Here is a 24,555-nt window from a genome sequence, read left to right as displayed (position 1 = left end):
CCACTTATGGGGCAGGTTGTCACAAGTACACATTCTCAAATGTTGTATGACAATACAATGAATACGAAATATGTGCCCAAAACATAGGTCTTTCATTAAGTACAACATTTTCGCCATTATCTAATTTTTTCATGATAAAATGTTTTTTCCTTTTGCATGTTTGTATGTATCTGCTTGCTTCTGATTCTCTCTTCTCTTCATCTCTTTCTTCCCCTTGATGTTTTTCTCTGTTTTTCAATAGATAAAGATAGATAGGTAGATGGTAGATGGTAGATGGTAGATAAATTGCCATATTTTTTCTAGTTAGAACCAGACAGCTTGTCAGTTGTCCTTTTTCTGTAGTTAAAAATGAATTAGACTGGATTGTATGGATTTGTATTTCCACAGCGCTGGTTGTTCTGATGGTGTCAGAGGCTGGTAATCAAACCTTTCTGAGTTCATCTCCTGGCAGTGGAGGAACAAAGAGAGTGTGAGCTTGATCTGATGTATTTCAAAAAGAGTGTGGCTCATATGTCCAAAAACTAGAAACATGGCTTAATGGTGTAAATTAGCTCTAGATGCGATGTTGTGCTTCCCTGTGCACCTCTAATATGTTCATAAAAGTCCACATGTCCCCCCCACCCCCCCCCCCCCAAAAAAAATTGGCAATAGATTTTGCAACCTTTTCCAGGACTTTGCTTTTAATCATTATAGCATATTTCGAAGAAAAAAAAATGCTTTTAAAAAGCTTTTTAAAAAAGAAAAGGATTTAAATGTGTCCTCCACAGCCATCAGGTTATTCCGTATTTCATTATAAACCAAGATAATTTAACCTCAATGTTTAGCCTAGTAGTTCTAGGCCAGTGTTTCATTCTTGTTGGTTAGTGCAGGTTACATGGCAGAAGAGTGACCTCTCCCGGGTGATGTTTGTACCATGCAAGTATGTCTTTGAAACTAAATAAGGTTCAGGATTGCCCTGCACATTTAATTAGTTTAATCGGTGCGGATTTTGTCGGTAGTATCAAATACAAGTTTTGTCGGTAGTATCAAATACAAAATATAATGTTGAAGTTAGTATTACTTTGGTACAATCATGTAGAGTAGGCTATATGTGTAGGCATGTGGAATTTTCCCTGTTGACGAGACCAGAACTGCTGGTACTGGTTTACAAAATCCCGGAAATGAATGTTTTCAAACGGAGGTGATCTCAGCTTGCAAGAGCTCTAGCCACAGCAGCAGTAATGTAAACACTGAAATGACGGCTAGTACTGACTCTTGACGTTAATTTTAGCTGCGCAGAAGCTCGTTAGGATTTTTGATTCGGTTCGTTGAAGTGCGCATGGACATTTGCCCAATTTACTGTGCTGTGAAGATCATAGTAACCTACGTATGTATCTCTTTCAAAGGGAAAAAACACATTATGCACGTTAAAGGAACTAGGGCCAGATAGGAGCTGCTTGCTAGCAAGTGATTTAGCATAACAGCTAATGTCAGTTAGCTGATGTCTGCTTCCTATTTACGACCACGAAGTTATCTGTCACTTAGTATGTGTCAGGCCTATGCAACTGTACGTTTAGGCTTAAAACCCTAGCTACTTTTACGGATGTGCAGATTAGCCCAAACGTGTACCAGATAAGCCTCAATGTGCTTTAAGCTTGGAGTTGACAATCTATCTATCAATACCACAAACAGCTGTCACGAACCTTGTCAAACATTGCAACAGCCGCAGACACCATTCGCGGTAGTTGTTGTAAATAGCCATCAAGCCAGATAATCGTTGGTTGTTTTAGTTTCATCTGTACTGTGAACATTTATGTGCAGTAGTCGTATAATAATTGGTAACCTATAACATCCTTGTTGTAAAATTGCAATTGCGCCTCCATACAGTAGTTTACACTTTCTTTTTTTCTTTTTTGAGGAGCACCATAAACTAGCTTACCAGTAGGCAGACCTACGTGCCATTGCCCTAGTGACTAAAATGTTGTTGTGAAATAAGGCCATGCCCTTTATGTGTTTGGTTGCATGTAGTCAATTCTATGTACATCTATGTACATACTTTTTTTTAATCGTCAGGTGGTAATGTTAACATCATTTTAATAGGAGTGGCTGGCTAAACCTTTTATTTGCCTCATTATTGAATAATCAAAAATGTTATGTTCCCACTACTGTCAGTTTGTTTGTTGGTTGGTTGATTGATTGCTGGTTTGTTTGTTTGTTTGTTAGTTATCAGCGTTACGCAACTGGACTGGTTTTCATAAAACCTGGTGTCAAAGTGCAGTATGGGCCCAGGAAAACCCAATAGAAGTTTGCAGCGAGTCTGACTCAATGGACTCACGAATTTAGTTTCGCTTTCTCTAACATTGCTTCATTGGCCATTAGTTTCTATTTTGCTAACATAGCGAGATACAGCTTTTTTTTAAGCACTTGGCCTTGGAGGTATGCACTCTACTGAGTGCCATTCTAGTTCTGAAAATGAAACAAAAGTTCAATGAATTAATGTGAACCTGAACTATGAACTATTTAAGGAGCTGATTGCATTTGTTATCACATCAGATTAAAATCCTCTCTCTCTGTCTCTCTTTTCACACACAGATAACCCACTGCATAAGTGAGGACATGCGATAATGTGAGCCGGAACCTTCAGGTGACATCACCAGCAGACATGGCAGAGGATGGGAAGATGAGGCCAGTGGGGGGATCAGCGATGGTCGGCCCGTCTCGGTCCTGCGCTCGCCAGAAATACCACAGCAGCGGCCATTCCCAGGGCCTGCTGGACGGCCTCCTGGCGTTGAGGCAGGATGGCAGTCTGTTTGACGTGGTGCTCCTCGTCGAGGGCAAGCCCATCCAGGCCCATCGGATCCTGCTGGCAGCTTCCTGCGACTATTTCAGGTTTGGGACTGCATGAACGTGACTTTTGCCCCTGTTTCCCCACTACTTGGTTTGTGCCAGGTTGGCTATATTTGTGTTGATCAAAGGGCTTAGTACTTTGTACAGGCAGGAAATGGTGTCTGCCCATTTGAGAACATGTCATTAAAGGTGACCAGCAGTGTTCTGCGTGTTGCAAGCAGATAGCATAAATATTCTAGCTTGGTGTTGCCATCCCACATATTTTGCATTGTGGTCTGGAAACAGTCAGTTGGGATTTGGAAAATTTAGGGCATCTGTTATAGACATCGAACAAAATTATGAAAGCAATTATATTAAGTCCTAGCACATTTAAACTGAACCCTTGTAGAAATGTTTCTTTTTGCTATTTGTTACACTAGGACTGTGTCAAGCACTGTTCGTTCAGCGTATTCCATGCCTTTTCAATGGGTATGGGGCCAGCATGTGGGATTTAATTCAATGTCATGACTTTACTTCTACCTGCTCTGTGTGTTTGTGTAGGGGAATGTTTGCAGGGGGCCTCAGAGAGATGCAGCAGACAGAGATCACGGTGCATGGTGTGAGCTTCTTGGCCATGACCAAACTATTGGACTTCATCTACACTTCCGAGCTGGAGCTGGACCTGGACAATGTGCAAGAAGTGCTCTCTGCTGCCACCCTATTGCAGGTCCCCTGCTTTATACTGTGTAGCTGGCACTTAATGTGATGATGCAGGATAGAGCAGGGAATGCAGAATTATGGCCATGATGCCCTTGGAGAATACATATGTGCATTTATAAGACGTATTACAAAATCAGGTGTGGAAAATGGAAATGTTAAACCGATGCCATCTTTTAGATGCCTACAAATCACATTTGTATTACTTGTCATAGATCTACAGTAGTGAAGTATCTTGTTTGAGGTGGAGTGTGTCTTAGCTTTTTGTGCTTTTGTGTGTGTGTGTGTGTGTGTGTGTGTGTTTGTGTGTGTGTGTGTGTGTGTGTGTACATTTTAGGTTCAGGAGGTGATCCGCTTCTGCTGCGACTTCCTCTTCTCCTGGCTGGACAACGACAACCTCCTGGAGGTGGAGAAGCTGGCTGACGTGTATGGCCTGGACCAGCTGTGCAACAAGGTGCATACCTACCTCCTCAAGAACATCCGCACTCTCTCACGCTTGCCCACCTACCGCCAGCTGCCCCCAGATAAGGTGTTCAGCGTCCTGAACAGCGACGAGCTGGAGGTGGAGTCTGAGAACGAGGTGTACGAGGCCGCGCTGCACTACCACTACACCCCAGAGCAGGTGGAGAAGGACCAGGTTTGTCTACAGGTGAGAGCACCCAAGAGCTGCCCCCTGGCCCAGTCTGTGGTCAGCTGTTTTCAATACACCTTTAGAGGACTCTTCTGGTTATCTGGTAACCGGATTGGGAATATGGTTGTTTCAGTAAGACAGCTGTTTTGTTCTAGTGAATATTTAATATTTTTTTGTAAACCTGGCATAAAGTTATCCCATGATTGATTATTTACTGTTGAAGACTTTTGATGTATATGTCTGAACCTGAATAAATAACAAAGGCCTATCAATCAATGTTGTTGATAAGAACCTGTGTGAATCTGAACTCATTTGTGTGTGTTGTGTTTTTCCACGTATCTCTGTGCACGTGAAATCTACAGGACCCCCTGAGGATGCTGGAGGCAGTGCGCTTCTGCCTGATGGAGCGGGACGTGCTGCAGCGCCTCTGTGGCCGTCTGCACGAATGCCCACTGCGCCAGGCGGTAGCCGACGCCCTGCACTACCACAGCCAGGAGCTGTGGCAGCCGGTCATGCAAAGCCCGCTCACACAGCCGCGCTCCACTTTTAACTGTGTGTTGGCCTTCGGTGGCATGTTCTCCTCGGGCGCGCTCGACGACAACGAGGAGCGCTTCCAGGTCTACCACCCCAGCTGGTCGGAGTGGCGCAGCCTGCCGGCCGAGAGGTCGCCTCGCATGTCCAACATGGGCATCGCCGTGCTCAACAACTTCATCTACCTGGTGGGCGGCGACAAAAACACCAGCGGGTTCCGTGCCGAGACCCGCTGCTGGAGGTGAGTCCCTTGCTGCTGCGTGCTTCCATAACTAATTTGTGAGAAACTTTGAAGCAGCACTCAGAACATTATTACCGTAATTTCCTGACTATTAACCGCAGTTCATACATTTCTGCAGCTCTGTGATTAATACTCGGTGGGTTTTGTACACAGGAATGCCCACCTGTTAGTTAGTAACGGCAGTTGATGGCAGTAACTCTGCCATTCACTCAATTCGGATAGATGACACATTTTAATTTCATACTCAGTCACATTCAGTCTTCCATAATGATAGAGTAAGGCATGTCTTATTCCTACAAGACTGTATTTAATGCGATGCTATGGAGCGCGGACCTCTGCAAGAGGTGTGCAAGGTCTCATGGCAGTTAACCTGGCTTTGAAGTAACGTAGTTATCTCTAGTTTAGGGAACCGTCTTAACAGTTCGTCATTTGCTAGCGTGTGTAATATAAACTAATTTTGATATGAAGTGAATATGAACTTGTGTTAATATGAAGTGAATAAGAACTTGTGTTAATATGAAGTGAATATGAACTGAACTGTGGTAACATAAAGCTGCACAGCCACCGATTTTTTTTTACCTATCATAGCTTTTTAACATACTGAGCTTTTTCTAGCTTAAGAAACCATCTTAACATTTGGCAGTTGCTAGCGTGGCATGAACTCATGTTAATATGTGTGAATATGAACTTCATATGAAACTGCACAGGCACCCTGAGTTTTTTTAAGTTAAGTCGAGAAGACTATAAGATCAGCTAAATAACTACCTATAATTGTATGCAAATGGAAGTCTTTCGTTATTAATCCTGAGATAAATAATGGGACTTTAGTGGAGCAAGGGCTTACTCTGATATCAATGTAATGTTATGTTATGTAATGCGGTGCGTTGATCGTCGAGAAAATAGGGTACTAATGTTCTCAGGTTAGTAAACCTAACCATTACTGTAGCAGTGTGCTTTCAGTGAATCCATTTAGCCTTTTTTACCCCTGCCAATGGAAAAACAACCAATGACATTTGTTTCTTCCTTCAGTAACTGGTCATTTCTAGTCTTTAGAACTGTTGATGTTAAGTTATCAACCATCCAACTGCCCACCAGATATAAAACTTGAACCCATGACAGTGAAACGCTGTGGGGTTTGTTATTGCCATGTTTTACCAGTTGAGCTCTTGGAAAGCCCAGAGGCGTGGCTGCTGGTTAAAACTAAATTTCTGACTCAGAGTGAACATCTGTCATCAGAAAAGCCACCCGATCAATGGCGCATTTGTTGCTCACTCAGAACAGCCCTTCAGGGATTCCCATCTCATTTAGTTTGCCTCTCCTCTTGTCCTCAGGTCAGTGTTCAGTGCTGAAGTGGGTTTCCTGTTGTGGAACTGAAACCTATTTTCTTCCTTAATCATTCTTCAATATCATAAAGTATTGGGATTTTATAATGGGCTGGGAAAACCTAGGGCTACATTGCGGTCGTCGCATCTTGAGTAATTGACTCTGTCATAAATCTGCAACGCTCTCTCCACACAGACACAGCAAGACCAAAGTCCAGCTAAATTGAGTTAGTCAGTGAAATGGAGGATGGTTTACACTCAATTTAACACTGATGAAGTCGTACCAGCGCCTCAGAGGGCTAGAACATTGAGCTTGTGTATACAATCAGCACATCATGTATAGCACTTAATGAGTGTGTCCACATTGTTAGTCTGTGTGCATAACATTGAGTACATAATATTAGATTTTTGTGTTACTGGCTGGTACTGTAAACATAAGTGTAGTGGTTACCCCACTGTCTCCCTCACCTTTGGCCCTGGGCTTGGAGTATAGGGGGGTTATTTCATGGTTAGCAATGCTTGCTAAAATGATGTCATAGTGTTTATTTGTTCACAGTCCATTCCAAAATTGGTTTAGTGTTGATTTAATTATTCTGTTGACAGAGGTCCGGCCAAACTGTCTGTGTGCAGTAAACATCTCGGTTTAAGCTGAACTAGTGTGTGTAAGAAAACAAAGTAGTTTGTGATGTTAACCTACCAAAGTCTTTGATCGCAGTATTTTATTATTTCATTTAGTAAATCAGGACAGTGGATATTATCAGGATATTGATGCTAGTGATATAATATATAATTTACGAGTTTGCAGACTTCATCAATCCCAATGTCTGTGATGAATCCAAAATGCCCAATTCAAAGTCTCACGTACACAGTGGAATCAGGATCAGAAAGACAGAGTTGTCTGTTACAAAGACAACTGGGCACCTCTAAGCGTGTTGAGGTTTTAACGCTCTGACGTTCCTGTTGTAGATACGATCCTCGGCACAACAGCTGGTGCACCATCGAGCCTCTGCAGAAGCAGCATGCAGACCACTTCGTGTGTGTCCTCGACGGCTGTATCTACGCCATCGGGGGTCGCGACTATAGCAATGAGCTGGACTGCGTGGAGCGCTACGACCCGCACAACAATTCGTGGAAATACGTTGCTCCACTGAAACGCGAGGTATGACAGAGAGTTCAACTGGAGAAACACATCTATAGGGAGAGAACTAAACACCCTGTTGACTGGCAGACTCAAAGGGGAGAAGGAGAGAGAGCTTGTAAAAGCTTATTCTTATAAACACTGTTATTCATTGGGGGTTGAATTATGTTCTACAACATATACATATCTCAGCCTGTGAAACTTTAAAATCCATGAATGTTATGTATAAGCAAGAGAACCCAAACCACGATTGACAATGTCAGGAGGGACATTTTCAGATTCATAACAATGTGTTCAATTTTGGTGAATTCTGATGACTTTTCCATGAAGTTAATTTCTTTTGTGCTGTGTTTCTTCCATTCCCCTAATTGGTCACACTGACCGAGCAGCACATTTATTATGAGGTAGAAATCCCCACTGCCCTACACAGGAATAGGAAATCACCTTCATAGAAACATTAACACAAAAATTCTACGGGTGTTTAATATACATCTATACAGTATTGTACTGATGTAATTGTTCTGGAAAGTCCTTTAAATCGTGGTATAAATTATGCCTCCTAGGTCTATGCCCACGCCGGTGCAGTGATTGATGGGAAGATTTATATTGCCTGTGGGCGCAGGGGCTCAGTCTACCTGAAGGAGACTTACTGCTATGACCCTAGCACTGACCAGTGGGTGGAATGTGCAGAGGGACCCGTGGAAAGGGCCTGGCATGGGATGGCAGCTCTCGACGGGAAGGCGTACGTCATCGGAGGCAGCAACGTTGGGTGTGGCTACAGAAGAGACGTGTTCAAGGTTTGTTGTCCACTTCCATGATCATTTCCAAGGTGCTCCTGTTCGTTTTCAAAGCCCTTAGTGGGCAGGCGCCGTCTTAAATCACAGACCTCTTAACCTCTTATTCTACCACCAGGCCCCTCAGGTCGTCTAATTTAGGGCTTCTGGCAATCCCCCGATCTAAACTTAAATCCAGGGGTGACCACGCTTTTGCTGTTGCAGCCCCTTGACTGTGGAACAGCATCCCCCTCTCTATAAGATCCCCCTCCTCTATAAGATCCCCCTCCTCTATTGACTCCTTCAAGTCCAGGCTCAAAACCTATTTTTATTCCTTAGCATTTGGATTCCCCTGATTTTAGTTGATAATTTGTATATTTGCTTTCTGTTCTTTGTGTACATACATGCATACATTGAGTGTGTTGCTTCTGTTTTTCTATTTGATTTGATATTTTATTGTGATTTAATTGTACAGCACTTTGGTCAGCGTGAGTTCAATTTAAATTTGCTTTATAAATACATTTGACTTAACTTGACTTGATTTATGAGAAATAATTTCTAATGGTGCACTTTACACAGTTTTTTACATCATGTAATTGCATCTATGGAAGAGCGGCTAATGAAAAGCTATAAAGCTAACTGGATTGGTTTTAGGTACGCTGGGTCCAACAGTGCGTTATCATGGTGTACTACCTACTCTCATCCTCGCCTCCCTAACACATCATGTCCTTATGGTGTGCAGTGACATCTAAAGCTACGTTTTTTTGTAAAGCAGCTAGGTGCCTGTACCACAGAAAATGCTGTAGACAAGACGTTAGCCTGAATTTAGGACAGTGTACAAAAGTCTGTAGGATACGCACATATTTAGTCATTAAAGGAATGATATGATCGTAACCCCCAATACTGTTGATACTGTGTTGGTAACGTAATTATACTGACAATAAAGATGAATTTATTCCTTACCAGAAGGCTTGATAGCTGAAGTGGATTTAGGTTTAATAAAACTGCCAACAGTTGCACACAGAAGTTACAAATTCAAAGCAAATCATATTAGAAAGTAGTGAAAACATTCAGCACAAAACCAAACACTGAAGGACAAGCACTGAGTGCGGCGGTTGCACAGAGAATGTGAGAGAGAAGATGAGAGAGACAAACACCGGCAACTTTTTTTGGAAGAAACTGGTTATATAACGCAACATCAATATAAACTGTGTTGTATCATCCTATATCTCGCTTGAAAAATATATCTGTGTAACTTATATACCAATATATCGCACAGCAATGGCCTATCTCAGTTCTAACCCAAAAACATTAAGATGTTCAGTTGACCCTGGATCATATATCTCCAGGCCCTGCTTACATTGAAATGGCCATGTTATTTGGAACACTGCGAAATAGTGCTGCAAATCAGGTCACAGGGACAATCGACTGGAGTCATTCTTGCATTGTGAAGTGGAAGTGCTGTATCAGAAATCCGTCTGGAAAGTTCCACATTAGTGTCTGTGTGTCCCCATAGCATGAGTCCTCTAGTGAGACTACCATCGTGTTCTAGCAGTGGAGCAGTATGATCACCCATTCCTTCTAAGATTTGTAATTAGGTAACCTTTAATGCAGTTTACGGAATGAAAGCAGCTCATTTGTTGTGTCTGATCTCTACCTCTAGGTGGCGTGCTACACCCCGCGCTCCGACTCCTGGTCACTGCTGAGCCCGGTGCCTGCGGGGCACGGAGAACCCGGCATTGTCGTGCTGGACAACCGCATCTACATCCTGGGCGGCCGCTCGCACAACAAGGGCAGCCGCATGAAGTACGTGCACGTGTACAACACCGAGGAGGACTGCTGGGAGAGCGGCACGCCACTGGAGGACCGCGTGTCAGGCCTGTCGGCGTGCGTGACGCTGCTGCCGCACACCGTCCTCAACCAGGCCCGCAGCTGGGAGCAGCATGCCAAGGCCTCCTGGGTGGAGGTGGACTGGGACGACTCTGACAACTCCAGTGAGGACTGAGGATGTGACGTGATGGGAATTTGAAAGTACTGGGCATCTCTCTGAGCTCACGCGCCGCAAGAGAGGAGTACAAAGGAAAGACTGCAGCCGTCAAGTCTGAAATCGAGCGGATGGGTGATCAGGTTTTTTTTGTTTTCAGCAAAGATGACATTTGAACCGCTTTGGTTTGGGCCTTTGTGTGACACTTCACTTGTGCGGGAGATTTTAAATGACGCGTCGCATCACAATCGTTGTTCTCACGTTGCAGTTGCACTCATCTGCAGATCAACAGAGTTTGGCTTTAAGAAACGCACAGCTTCACGCTTCTTCAGCTGCAAGGAACCCTGGGTGCTTTTTAGCTCGTCTCTCCTTTTACATTGTTTTTCTTGACTGTGATCGGAATTTGTTTAGCCAGATGTGTTCAGGGTTGGTTGGATCTTCGTCCATCCTCTGTGTGAGTCCCCTACTTTTGCTTCTGGCTCTACTCTGAACTAGCACTAGCAACGGTGCTCTTTATTTCCTTCACCGGTGACGTGGTGAAAACCGTAAAAAACTTTTCTTCATCTGTTGAAATTGATGGCTTTATTAAGGCAACTAAAACGATGTGATTATTAACACCCTAGATGGCAAGATTACCGTGGACACAATTGTGCAAGGGGGATATCATTTTGGCTTCATTATTTAAAGCCTTTAGATCGCGTCCGCTTTTAGATGGTCGTTGTTTTTGACTGTTTCCAATACTGTTGTGTATTCATTAGCCAGCCTTGGCTTGCCATCAGCTAGGCAGCAGTTGGAAAGAGCCATAGATCTTACTACTTTTAGATGGATCAGTTTTTCAATTCAGTTGCGTTTTGAGTTTTGAAAGTGGTTGCATGCAAAAGATGTCTTGGCCAAAGAATTTGTCCAGGACGCCACAAAGATATCAGATTATTGACCCGACAGAACCACTGGGATTACAGATCTGACGCAGCAGTGGTGGTCAAGTGTGATGTGATGCGGCTTTTAGTAGTTTTATAGTGTTTGATATAGATTATAGTTTATAGAGATTGATTCCAAAGAGTTGCTGAGAGTTGCCTATTGGGAGAGCATCTCCCTCATGTTACAGCACCACGTTGGCCACTAGAGGGAGTTAGAGTCACTAAATAGAACTTCAGTTGGAAAACACCCTGTGCATAATGTTTTACTTTCTGTCCACTGTAGGGATTAGTTATGGGCTAATGCAACATTTTAAGCACTTTAAAAACATTCAAATTAAGCAGATTAGGTCATTTATGTCACTCCATTGTGCCTTGTTTCGCATGTTATGTAGGGGCAATTGTTCTTGGTTTTAGAGTTTAACACAGTTTTAAACACGCAAGTTGGGGAAGGTGTCCCATGGCTTCTTAATCCCCATCACTGTGTCATGAGCGCCTGTGGTTAAACCTATAGTTTAGGTTAGGTTGATTTCAATAGCGGTGTCATCAGGAAATTTCACAACTGTCACTACAGGTTGACTTTTATGCTTTTAAATTTAAACCTGGCTGATACTACATCCATAACAGATGTCAGGCTTGTAGGCTATGCATTTATTTAACTATATAGGCCTATGTAGTCTTTTAGGAGTGCTTTGACTGTGAATTAGATAGACCTTTTAGCCTACGTCACGTAGACAACGTGGACAACCGTGACCTAACTGTGGGAAGGTTTCTCTTCTCCCAAAAAGACACACTGAATGCAAAAGGACACATTATTTTTCAGCCATGCGACACATCGTCATCGTGAATGTTGAGTTATGGGCCTGTTGATTTTATGTCACATTAAAACATAAGCCACATTCGCGTAGGCTGCACACTGAATTTGGGTAACTCCAAATTAGTAGGCGTATCATTGCTAAACTCAATTAAAAGCCTTAGTATTTTGAAATTGTACTTATATTTATTCCTGATGAACAGTTTGGATAACCACAAAGACATGACAATGGTGGCAGTGTAACAGTTGTATTATTGAGCCTATTTGATTAGGAAAAAAACTTACATTTGTAGATGGATGAAGAAAGTCCTTAATGTGGCACTAATACTCCCTCATACAATTTATTTTTGAGTGCAGCTAAAGTAAAAAAATATGTTATTGACAGAGCAATTGCCCCATAGTGTAGGAGATGTCTTTGCCAAAGAATGTATCCAAGATTCCCGATTAGACAAGATAAAACCACTGGAACTTCAAATGAGATTGAGCAGTGGTGGTCATGTAGTGATTATCACTATAAGTTTTCTTTTTTTTCTTTTCTTTTAAAGACTTCACCATTTTTAGACCTCACCGATCCATATGAAACATGGCATGATTGTAGCCCACATGGCTTTTACGGGGTGAGAGGTTTGCGTCCCTAGGTGGGTGTGCCTCCTCGTGCTAACACCCCCTGAACACCCCCTGAGGTGTGGTTGCCTCCAGGAGACGCATTACCCCAGCTCATTATGATTCATTTGTGGAGTGGTGCCACCTAGTGAATAATAATGTTCAAAAGCCAGGCACTTCACTAGCCAATACCTTATGATGTAAGGTTCAAACAGAATTTCACTACCACATTTTGTGGACGCAGGCCAAATTTCGTGACATTTTGTACATGGGAGTGCTGCAACTGTCCCGTTTCAATATCTCAAGAACGACTTAAGCTAAAATGTTGAGATTTTGTGTGCTCATACTTGGCTTTGGCTCACTCTACAAAATGGCGGCCAACGGGCCAATCAAAATTCAGCAGCCAATACACGCCTGTGATGTAAAGGTTCAAAATGAATGAAAATGTAAAGGCTCATTCATAATGGCATATCGAAGCTATTTACTAAAATTGCGAATTAATCGGCCACAATATATCAATACAGCAGCCTGTCATCATTCAAACTTTGGCAACTTGCTTGGACCACACTGCTTGTGGCAATATTCAAACGTTTTATTGTGATAGTGTACTAGGCCCCTGTCCTGCTATAAATGTTGATACTCTACATTTAGTATTGTGTCAAAAATACTCTTCAGCTAATAATCCTACCTGTTGGTCATGATTGTCGCAGAAACCAACAGCTCTGTGAAGTTCTTCGTCATTGCATTCAAGACAGCATTAATGTTCACTGTTGTCTGATAATCATATTGATGTGCACTATGTTATACTCTGAAGGCAATAGAGTACTTTAGAGAGTGCTATAATGCAAAAAAAATACTGTTGCATCTTTATGTAATTCAAGTTAATAAATTGCATATATTATGTATCTCATATATGTATATGTACAATATTTACATGGTTTAGGATAAATGGTATCAAATTAAAAGGGCTATGTGTAAGGAGAGCTATTGTGTGACCAGGATGACTCATTAATAATGCTGTATTTAGGCTTCCTGCGCCAGAAATCCTTACAAGTTTATCTTGCGCAACATTTACAAAATTCCAATTCCAATGGTCCTCTCTCACCTGTTGAAGCAGTCATCATCATTCAATCAATGTTTGGCTACTTGCTCGGAGCATTAGTATGGTGTAAAACATGCTCTTGCCTTTAACTAATAATCATACCCATACCTACACACATATTTCTCAAAACGTAAATAAATACCACATACAAAAGAAGCTCATATTGTTCTTCCTACAAAAAGTAATCCATGTGGGAGAAACGGTATGACTCCAGGTTGAGAATGAATAGCTTCTGCGACAGTGATCGCTCGGATAGTTCACCTGATACACCGATTAATATATTTCACGCATCAGTATGTTTGCTATACTTGATACACATTTAAATATAGAGTGAACATAATCGAATTCATTTCAATAGTGTTAATCATTTCTGTAGTTTGTCAGACTGTCATGCTGGTTGAACTGATTCATCGTCTTCACTCACAGATGACTTCATTTACAGGTTTTCCACTTAAGGAAATGAACTACTGTGACTACTGTTGGCAATCTTCAGGTATTACATATGTCGTAAGCCCAGGGTGTTTTGGACTCATGCTGCTCCTGCTTGCACTGTGCACACCAGGGTGTTGGAGGACCCAGGTGGCTATCGTGCCCATGGTCCTTTGATTTCATAATCCGTCCATACTCATTCTCTCTCTTTGTGCAGCGGTCATATTACGCACCCTTATGCGATACATCAAGTTGCCCCTGACCATTCATGCGTCACTGAAGCCTAGCTACTGTAATGTGCCCCATTCTTCACTTTAGTTCACATGCAACACACATGTCATTAAAAATATGCACATTTAGACTTTATGTGACCATTGTAGGTTCATGGTTGCCGCAGAGACTAACAGCTCCGTGAAGTTTTTTGTCATTGCATTTATGCTGATGTCCGTGTCAAGGCACCATTAATGGTCACTGTTATCGGATTATCATATTGATGTGTGCTGTGTAATACTCTGAAGGCAAAAGACTGACAAATAAAACACTGGTGCATCTTTATGTAATTCAATTTAATAAATTACATATATTATGGATCACATATATATGTACAATATTTACAAGGTTAGGATAAATGGTACCAGATTATAAGGGCTATGTGTAAGGAGAGCTATTGTGTGACCAGGATGACTCAGCCATAATGCTGTATTTAGGCTCCCTGCGCCTGAAATAAAAACAGACATTAAGTTTATGTGACTGAGGTTCACCAGAGATCGCCATTATTCAATCCATATCAGACATTCTCTCACACATTGTACAGGATTCAGGATTGGCTCCGATGTTACAAGATTAGTCTAAAATGCCTTTCAAAGGCTGGAGTCGCTCGTGACCATATCCCTCTAGCTCGTGCTTCACAGTTCTTTTTTTCCCACTAACAAATAGGGATTTGCTACAGTGAATGTGTTGCCACTTGGGAAGACTCAAATGTCTCCATTGGCTGTTTGCTCATTAGAACTACAGTGGGTTATAATTTGCAATGATTATGTAATGATGATATGTAATGGTTTTTAACCATTCAGCTGTGTTGTTGTTTCTTTTATCATTGTTTGTGTGTGAGTGGAAGAGTGTGTGTGCCCGAACTTTTGAAATATCCGCATGTGATATTTGTGCAATTTAATGTGACAAATTAATGTTTCAAATATTAAAGATCTGTTATGAAGCATGCAAGAAAAAATCAAGCATTTTTCTTCACACCTTAAAGAGAATGACAACTCTGGGGAAATAGGAAAGATGCTAAATGGGTCATTTTTCTATTTATGTAATTCTTTTTTTAAGTAGGACCCAGTTCTAAGTCCTGCTTGTTGCCTTTGTTTGTGTGTCTTTCAGAAGATGCCTTGGTGATTGGGTTGGTAGTTGTGTGGTGGGTTCCCCTCCAACAACTTAAAAAGAGCACATTTTATGTAAGGACAATATATATATATATATATTTTTACATTATTGAAAACAAAATCCAGTTGTACAAATATGTTAAGGCTACATGTTATTTTAAATTACCCGAAAGGTACATTACAAGTTTGAGTAGTATTATTCACCGGATGGAATAGAGGCACTTAAAAATATGCTTCTAGGCTCACTAATACCTATAATAACAAAACACTGAATTGACAAACACTGTCTTCATCAAAGATGCATCACATTATAACATTAGAATTGTCATTTAAAACACTTTCAAGTTATGTCAACAGCATATGCCAAGTGGAATTTATCAGAATTTAATATAGAATAAGGATAGAATTTTGTCAAGAGCAATTGATAACTGACACTGCAAAGTCTGATTCGTTTCCCCTCAGTGCCAGGGTTGCTGATGTTATAAATGAAATTGTGTGTTTAAAGTAAAATGAAGCCAAAAAATAAAACTGTTCAAGTGTTTTAATTTACCATAGTTTTATTAGAAGAATTGATCTGATGAATTATTTGTAGCCACACTTAGGCACGTGGAGGTTGCATAAGACTCTGAAACTGGCCAAGCAAATAAAATGTGTTGACGTTCTCATCACACAGACATTCATGTTAAAGTGGACTTAAAGATCATTTTACATTAGCTTACAAAGTGCCGCCCCCCCCCCCCCCCCCCCCCTTGCAAAACAAAGGCTATTCATTTTGACATTAGATGCCACCCTGGGACACATTGAGTTAAATCACCCATTCTAGCTGGGTCACTCTAAACCTCTTTTGCCTCCATTACTGGGGGCAGTTTGACTTTAATGTTGCCCAAAGGGGCTATGAAAGCCTCTTCTCGAGGGTCATGCTGACTAGAGCCTAATCCATGACTCGAGGGTCGTGCTGAGTGGAGCTTAATCCATGACTGTCCTGGGAGTTGTTGAACAAGTTGTTGCTCTGAGCTTTATCTTTCCTTCTCTCTCACTCTTGCAGAGGAAGAGGATCTTTTTTCTCCATTAAAAATGTTCTGTCTCAGATGCTTTTTCACATATACACATATATGTTACATATATGTACCCATATACATATTTGTGATTCCCATATTTGTGTGGGTGTGTGTGTGTGTGTGTGTGTGTGTGTGTGTGTATTGGAGATGAGTCTGTGTGTAATTAGAGGAGAGGTAAGAAAGGAAAGTTAAGAGTAACCTGGGGAGACAATTCTGCACTTAAAAAGCCCCCTGCTGACCTACATGACATATGTTATCAGCCCTAAAGACGAGTGGGGGCGGGCGGGGGGTTAACAATACCAGTGTGTGGGGATGATGGGAATGACTAACACTTAAGCTTCCTTTCACCATCTGGGATTTAACACTTTCACTTGTTTTCAGTTATTTTACTTATTCCACCTTAATTTGAGTTTAGCTGACACTGCTTTATCTAAATAACTGCATAGTATTCATCACGCACATTTGACTTCTTATCTGAAGGCAGACAGTGAGAATCCAGACAGCAAAACGAAACAAAGTTCTTAATTCTAATCAGTTCAAATTTTTTTTTTAAATCATTACAGACCCCCCCCCCCAGGGAGTGTATGACTCAACATCGTCACTTATCTTGGCTTATCACACTCACTTACATGATGCCTTCAACTCTATCAGCTCGTGCCCATGAAGGCTCCAGTTCATGTATGCCCTGTCTGTGTAATGATGAGGTGGACACTGCAAGGCGTTGCTTAACATTCTCAATTTGTCTCAGAATTTTCCAGAATGCCCTTACAGTCCACTTCTAAAAGATGCCATCGGTGTGCTGTTTTTAACCTGGATGTGGGTCATGGATTGGTTTCTACCCTCCAGGCCTGCTGGCAACACAGTGAACAAAACAGACGCTGCCCTTTCTTTGAACTCAGCCCAGGTTACAAGTTCAAACGAGACGATTGTCTTGATGTTGTTATCATCTACGACTTTTACCTCAGATTAGATAACTGTAAAGGATTCCTCTGTGATCCTTATCAGCCCTGGGAATAAGAAAGCCAAGGCTTTTGACAGCTCTTTTCCACACTATGCTGAAATACATTTTTTTAATTGACCTTTTCCCCTCGAGTCGGAAGCTACCTAAGGACATCAAGGTTCTATGAAAACCATGCTGTGGCCAAATAAAATTGTCCATATTAGATGAAACAATGGGGCCATCCACTGTATTGCGATTTTCCTGTTCTCTGTCCTGTAACTGGGTCATATTTATGTGTGACCTATGGGAGCCTTTTGTAGTGTTGGAGTCTCTTGATCATGTTTTCTACAACATGCAAGACAAACACAGGATAGGATGTGTGTGGGGAGGAATCTAGGTGCCCTATGGTCTTGTGGTCTTCCCTGAATTGTCCTTGGCCATGCACTAGCCCTGTCTTGCACAGACAGCCTTGACAGACAAGCAACATTCCTAACCCACACATTTGCTAAGTGGGCGACTATATTGGGAGTTATATGAAATGCAACATCAATCATATGAGTTTTGTAACACATATTTATGAACCATGAATCAAAAAAACACATAGAAGAGGTGGTTATCAACCTATTCTCTGGGCTACAGTTTTACTTGTTGTGGTAGTCTGAAGAGGTCTGTTGTTGTAAGTCTTGAACACATCCTCCTCAGCACCCCCTGTCCCCCACCCCACCCTTTCCCATCCACCCTCCCGGCTCTTTTATGGCCGTCATTAGCAACTGACATCCCTGCCAAGTGGGCAATCAGAGCCGGTCTGCGTTTGGACTTGTGAAAAGCCCATACCCCACCCCTCACAACTTTCATGGCACTTAAGGTTCTTTCACACAGGCTCGAATGGCCATATCATGCTTTGTAATGTGAGTTATACCCCCTGTGGCCAATGTCTACAGCACCAATGAGTCTTTAGAGCTAGAGGGTAAAAGTGAGGCGTGATGTCTATTACAACAACAAAAGGGGAATAAAACAAACAAACAAACAAACAAATACATAATGGAACAACCTTTAGGAGTATGGATATACATGATGCAGGATGGATTTTTGAGCAGTTTGGTTCTTTTTGCGTCTGTCTTTATAAAGAAAACCTAAGAGAGGTTTTGCACATCACAGTTAATGGAAAGGTCTACTGGTTATTGATAATTAGTCTACTGACTTATGATAACGAATGATAACAAATTGACCTTAGCACCAAATGATATTCCTACAAATGTCCTCTACTCATGTGTTTATTTGTGTTTAGCCCCTAAATTGAAACAACTCAAAGTGCTGCCTGGGCGGGAGAAGTGAGTACTCTGTCTCGTTTGGGAACTGACACAAGGTTCCTAATTACTCATCAATTCAGTCGGTGCTGAGTTCTGATGCGTCTATTCCATTTCCCCCGCAGTCTGGCACAAAGTTCCTGCCTTTTCTTTTCATGACATGCAAAGGAGGCAATTTTCAAGGTCCACAGGAAACAAGTCCAGGCTTACACCCTGGTCCTCATTCAAGGGCTAAATACTTTCTCTTATTTTATTTGCAGAAGTAGGTAGTAACACGCTACGTTTACTTCGGTACATATACTTTTTTTCCCAGAGTGCATTTATATTGGAGTACATTTAATACAGAATACTTTAGCTTTCACTTTTACGCGTTTATATTTGCATATGGTTCGTTACATCAGGCTACATACGTCTCGCTACTTTTATATTCAATTAATCTTATTCACACACGAACAGTTACTAGCATACAACGTCAACTGCTTTGGCTACATAGACGCGGCACTGGCCTCTTGCTCATATGTCAACGTCGCCCTTATATTGAACCAAGGCTCTTGACTGAAATCTATGGAAGTTTCCTAACATAAGTCTCTGAGTGGAAATTGGTGGTAAAATGGGGTGTGCACATTGCAAGGACATGACAAGAAACGTAGAAGTGTAAATAGCTAATGTAAGAAAGCTTAAAATCGTATTAGCTGTAGATTTAAGGTTACAAGCCTAGAGTATGGGGCATAAAGCGAACATTAGGCAGCATTTTAATTCGTGAGCATAGATTATTTTAGACTGATTAACATTACCGTCCGTTGAAAGGCTTGTCTACTCACAGCCGACATCGCCTCTTTTCTGATTTCTCATTACCCAAAGTAAAGCATGACTTGTAGTAGCACACCGAAACTCATCAGACACAGCTCCACATCTCCATCACTTCAACTATGTCCCAGCCATACACAGCAAAAACAGTCTTCCCATTTATCATCTTGGTAATAAGTCAAGATATGAGAGCATACAATGTAAAAAATGCCTAAACAAAATATCTTAGTGACGAAACACCATTAATCAATACATCATCAAACATCATCAGGCTGCCAACATTACTTTTTAACTGCATATTTTTTAAGAATCTGAGCAAAATATGTTTTTTCAATTTGTTTGCGATAACATTGGTGTGACTTATTTGGGTTACATTTGAATTACGCCAAGAGATTTACATTAATAATAATAATGTAAATACAATACAATAATGTATATTTGTATGTATGTATCTTCCCCAAAAGACCAGCCTATAATGTTTTTATTTTTTTTTATTTTTATTATTTGCTTTATTCAAAATGTGATTTACTTGTGAATGTGCAGTTGGCTCTGTTAAATTGTGTTTAGACAAGTATTTTTACATTTCATATTTTGGGCACAACCCCTCATTTAAATATAATACATATGTTTTAATAGGTGTAAAAAATATTATCATATGAGATTACCCACTACTTGAGGATTAATTTTATGAGATACATTTTTACTCAGGGAGTTATTTTGATAGGTTTCTCTACCTGTACTTGATTCACTATTATTTTTTTATTATTATACTTGAGTACAGCTTTAATCACTCTATCCACCTCTGTTTAGTTGTGACTAAAATAATGTACTTCAGCTACCATCATGCAATGAGACCATGCTTTTGAGGAAAGCAGCTGTGCATAACAGTTGGCATAAAATGCATGATAAAATGTCTATTTCAAGACAGAATTAAAGCTTTCGGTTGTAAGAAAGTGTAAAAATAACTCCCAGGTCCATAAATGCATGTTCTTACCAAGTATATAATTGAATTATTTTGGTTTTGATGTCCTGGGAATACTCTCATCAGAAAAAATGTGTTTAAGCCTTTATTCCGCATAGTTACAGGAGATACATTGAAGTCTAATGGTTAATGATAACCAATTGACCTGTGTTCGAGAAAGGGGCTGAACGCAAACTAGTTCTTGTTAAATAATATCGACACATTTCAATGCACGAGAATTTTTTTTTAATTCTTCAGTGTTTTTGGGCAACAGGAACTTTATAGACAGCCACCTTACAATTGTGTGACAAACATTTTAATTAATGACACATACACTTTCAATCTACAAATCACATTGCAACTTCAGTACATCCATTGACATCACACAAATGCTTTATTCCCTTTTCTATATTATAAAAATAATATTAAGCAGCAAAGGACATTAAGACCAAACTCTAAATAAATAGACACACGTTAAAACAAGGCAGACATTCTTTAAACCCCTGGTCAAAAAGGATTACAATCTGAAGTCCTTCTAAAAACTTTACAATCCCTCACACAAGCTTTCAGAGTGAACAAAAAACATGGAGAAATGAATCTCATATTTTACTTCCACCCATTTCATTCCAGTCTTTGAATGTTGAGTGGTAGGCCATCTCAGAGCCAGTGAAAACAGAAGGTGCTGTCGGCCTCTTGGCCTGTGGACATTTTCTCTTTCTCCATCTCTCCGACTATTCCTTTTTCTCCTTCCCTATTTCTCTCTCAGTCTCCTTTTCACTCTCTCAGTTCTCATCAGGCATCCCCACACCCACTACCATGATCCAGTGCAAAAACAGCATGCATATGTGTGCGTGTGTGTGTGTGTGTGTTTGCGTGTGTGTGTGTGTGGGGGTAGGTGTAGGTGTTTCTGACAAGAGAGAGACACAGGGACAGGCCAAGCAGATGAGTAGTAGTCTACTTCCTTTTCCTCTTCCTCTCTTTCTCTGAGATGAGCTGCAAGTCTTAAGAGGTGGTCAACCGGCCACGGCCACGGCCACGGCCACTGGTGTTCACCAGCACGAGTACGAGAACAGCGGGTACTGACTCCATTCACCCACGTTGCCGTGGGGGTATCCGTGGTGCACGGCCTGCGTGCTGTAGTCCGTGGGCAGGTGCGGGTGACCCGGGTATTGACTGGCCGCCGTGCCCACGCCGCTCCACTGGCCCAGGGCCTGCTCCGTACCATAGGGGGCGTACAGGTGGTGATGGTGCCCCAGGACGCCACCCGACTTGCCCGGTTGAGCCATGGCCATGTTGAGGGCGCCCGTGTAGTCCTGGTGCCCCACTGCAGTCTGGGGAGGGCAGGAGGCTGGCAGGGGTGCCATCTCGGGGGCAGGGGGTTTGTGGGTGGCGGTGGTCTCAGGCACCGTGGCTACATCCGAGACGCGGGACAACTCGTAGCTGGGTCGCCCTGAGCTGCCACCGCTGCTGACCATGCTGGAGTTGGCCGGGGATGGGGACTTGCCGTACTCATGGAACCTACAGGAGAGAAAAAGAAGAAGAGATGAATTTATTATCCCAAGCATGACTGTGACATGATGACCAAATCAGAGCAGACCATCTTACAACACATACATACACTTCACACTCAACAGTGCTTTGTTTTATGATTAATGAGAACAATAACGTAAACGTTGTATGTGTACCGGTATGGCTGGTAGGAGGCCTGTCCCGGCACTAGCTGCTCTGCGTTGTAGATATCTCTTCCCTCGGGCTCCAGTGGGGACTCAGAAGTGCGTATGCTGTGACTGTTCTCCCGGTCCGCCAACGGCCACGGTGAGTACTGCTCCTCCTTCACCCCTTCAACCTCCTTCCTCTTGGGGGGCTCACCTTCGTACGACTCATAGGGAGAGCGATTGAAGTCTGCAAGCAAAGCAAGACAGAAGAATATTGAGGACCAGCTACGGAAATGGTTAAGAATACTTAGATAGATGGATTGATAGATCAACTTGATAGTGGCAGTGAGGGATCCGTACCTGGAGAGCCTGCAGGTTCAGGTTTTACGGTGTTCATTCTCTTCACCATTCTCTCCGGGTCAACCTGACTTCTATTGGCACGCCTATAGTGAAAATAACCAATAGACAAAAGATTAGCCCAAACCTAAACTCTATACGGCTCTGGCTAAGTCAGATTTATGAGTAAGAATAAACACATCTCGTGAAAACAGTCCACTGGTGCCTTACCGTTTAGTGTTGGTCCCTTCATCCCTGAAACCCTTAGCGAAAGGGTTATGGTCAATTTTCAGTTTGGTAATCTGTAAATAAACCATAGTTTTCTGTTAAAAAAACTGCACAAAATTACCTCAATATGAAGTTGATCCAGCGATAAACTAAATCAATAGATAAAAACACTGCGGGACTTACCTTGGTGTTCTGGTAGGCTGTGACTGCAGTGAAGGCAGTCTCTGGGAAAGTGAAGGTCTGGAAAACACTCCAGCGGACGCTGTAGAGGTCGTCGGACTGGACGATGTGAAAGCGTGGGTGATACTGGTGCATGGAGTGAAGGATGATCTGAGGGAGGCAATGAGGACATCATTAGGTCATGAGGAATGGACCAGAAATGGATCAAAGCAGATCAACAACATTCATTCAAATCTAACTTAATGATCTCCACAGAAAATAAAATAGACCTTGAGCAGACTGCATTCAAAATATGTCTAATTATTTTATTTCCTTATATAAAACGTCTTTAGTGAATACATGTTCTGTACTCAGATGAAATGCAGAACACTTACATGGCCGTGCTGGTCCAGGGTGTTGTTGGTGAGTTTGAGCTTGAGGAAGGATATGGGCTGTTTCATCCAGTGGCTGCCTGGGGCTGGGGAGTCTGGGTGCAGGTACGTCCTGCAGGGGGGCTGAGGCTCAGCCTTCCCAGCAACATCCCATTTGTCCTTGTTCCACTGGAAAAGAGAGCACAAGCAAGAAGTCAGTCTATGTCGTTGAAAACTTAACATGGGGAAAAAACATACAGTATATATATATATTTATTTGTCTATATATATATATATATTCACTCAGATGGTTATATGTATTCAAAGTGATCAATTGAAAGTGACTTTTTTGAGTGTGTATGTGTGTGTCTTTGTGCGTGTGTCTTTGTGCGTGTGTGTGTGTGTGTGTGTGTGTGTGTGTGTGTGTGTGTGTGTGTGTGAGAGTGTGTATTGGGGGTTGGGACTACAGTGGACCCACAGCAGGAGCTAGAACAACAGGAAGAGATAATGGCCTTTGATGTGGCATGGAGGAGAGTGGGAGTGTGAGCGTTGTGGTGTTGAGGTGAGAACAGTCTGATGACTGCGAATACTGAGAGGAACCAACTGCTTGAGACACCCTCCCTCACTCAATTAGACACTAAGTCACATCAAATGCCCCACAATTGAGAAAAAAAGGTTTTCAGATGGGTCCTTACCTTATACCTGAAGCTATCCACAGGTACCATGTCCACCAACAGGATATACTTTGCATAGGGGACCATTCCAAAAAGATTGACTTTGCAGTGTGGGAACATTCTCCTGAAAGACCAAAAACAGCATGCTATTGAATACAAACACATCAAGAGTGATCAAGATCTAGATATGAACACTCTCTTAAAAGCTGTAAAATACACTGTCATGGAGGTTTGTCTGAGAAAGGCCAATCGACTTGTAAATGGGACAGGGTTGTGTTGTGCGGTCCTGCGCTTGCATGTCATTGACTCACCTCCCAGGTTTGGTGATGATCATTTCAGTGCCGATGCCATGGAAAGACTTCCAGAGGTCTGAATCCTCCAGGGTCATCTTGATGTTGCTGCCCTGGTGGAAGTGATCTGGGCCTCCAGCCATGGATGATGGAGGAGGGATGTTGAAATTAGGCTTCATATCTAGGGTTAAGGAGAAAGATATTTGTGAGATTGAATAGACGCCATGAGACAATGTTAAAGTTCTGGCGCTGTATACATAAAATTGAACTGAACAAACAAAACTATACTTTCATACATTCACATTTGTCACAGTGACATTAAGACCCAGAAGGTAGGTTATCTTTCAGGTAGCGATATGTTTCAGGCTGCACTCTAATCTATT

At 41.9% G+C, this 24,555-nt stretch overlaps 2 protein-coding genes across 2 annotated transcripts; one reads left to right on the top strand and one right to left on the bottom strand.

Moving 5' to 3' along the window:
* Positions 1-1,205: 1,205 nt before the first annotated feature.
* Positions 1,206-15,177, top strand: klhl22 (kelch-like family member 22). The gene is made up of 8 exons (XM_080852803.1): positions 1,206-1,366; positions 2,572-2,868; positions 3,367-3,532; positions 3,860-4,171; positions 4,516-4,925; positions 7,214-7,406; positions 7,949-8,182; positions 9,822-15,177. Exons 2-8 carry the CDS (start codon positions 2,642-2,644, stop codon positions 10,161-10,163), a joined length of 1,884 nt encoding a protein of 627 aa, XP_080708929.1. The 5' UTR covers positions 1,206-1,366; positions 2,572-2,641; the 3' UTR covers positions 10,164-15,177.
* Positions 15,178-21,508: 6,331 nt separating this feature from the next.
* On the bottom strand, positions 21,509-24,342 carry tbx16 (T-box transcription factor 16; the record flags this gene model as incomplete). The annotated part of the gene is made up of 8 exons (XM_080852582.1): positions 24,194-24,342; positions 23,904-24,006; positions 23,233-23,397; positions 22,862-23,008; positions 22,682-22,752; positions 22,475-22,557; positions 22,145-22,361; positions 21,509-21,977 (listed from the first exon to the last, which is right to left on the bottom strand). The coding sequence occupies exons 1-8, from the start codon at positions 24,313-24,315 to the stop codon at positions 21,509-21,511; spliced, it is 1,377 nt and encodes a 458-aa protein (XP_080708708.1). The 5' UTR covers positions 24,316-24,342.
* Between the last annotated feature and the right edge of the window lie 213 nt (positions 24,343-24,555).

Source organism: Sprattus sprattus, assembly GCF_963457725.1.
Source record: "Sprattus sprattus genome assembly, chromosome: 15".
Classification (NCBI taxonomy): domain Eukaryota; kingdom Metazoa; phylum Chordata; class Actinopteri; order Clupeiformes; family Clupeidae; genus Sprattus; species Sprattus sprattus.
This window is presented reverse-complemented; position numbering and strand designations above follow the sequence as displayed.

Bases quoted from the DNA above. Each gene is read 5' to 3' on its own strand.
- klhl22 (XM_080852803.1), top strand. From the start codon at position 2,642: ATGGCAGAGGATGGGAAGATGAGGCCAGTGGGGGGATCAGCGATGGTC. The intron at 4,172-4,515 runs GTGAGAGCACCC...TGAAATCTACAG, and splicing joins AGGACCAGGTTTGTCTACAG to GACCCCCTGAGGATGCTGGA. The intron at 4,926-7,213 runs GTGAGTCCCTTG...TTCCTGTTGTAG, and splicing joins GCCGAGACCCGCTGCTGGAG to ATACGATCCTCGGCACAACA.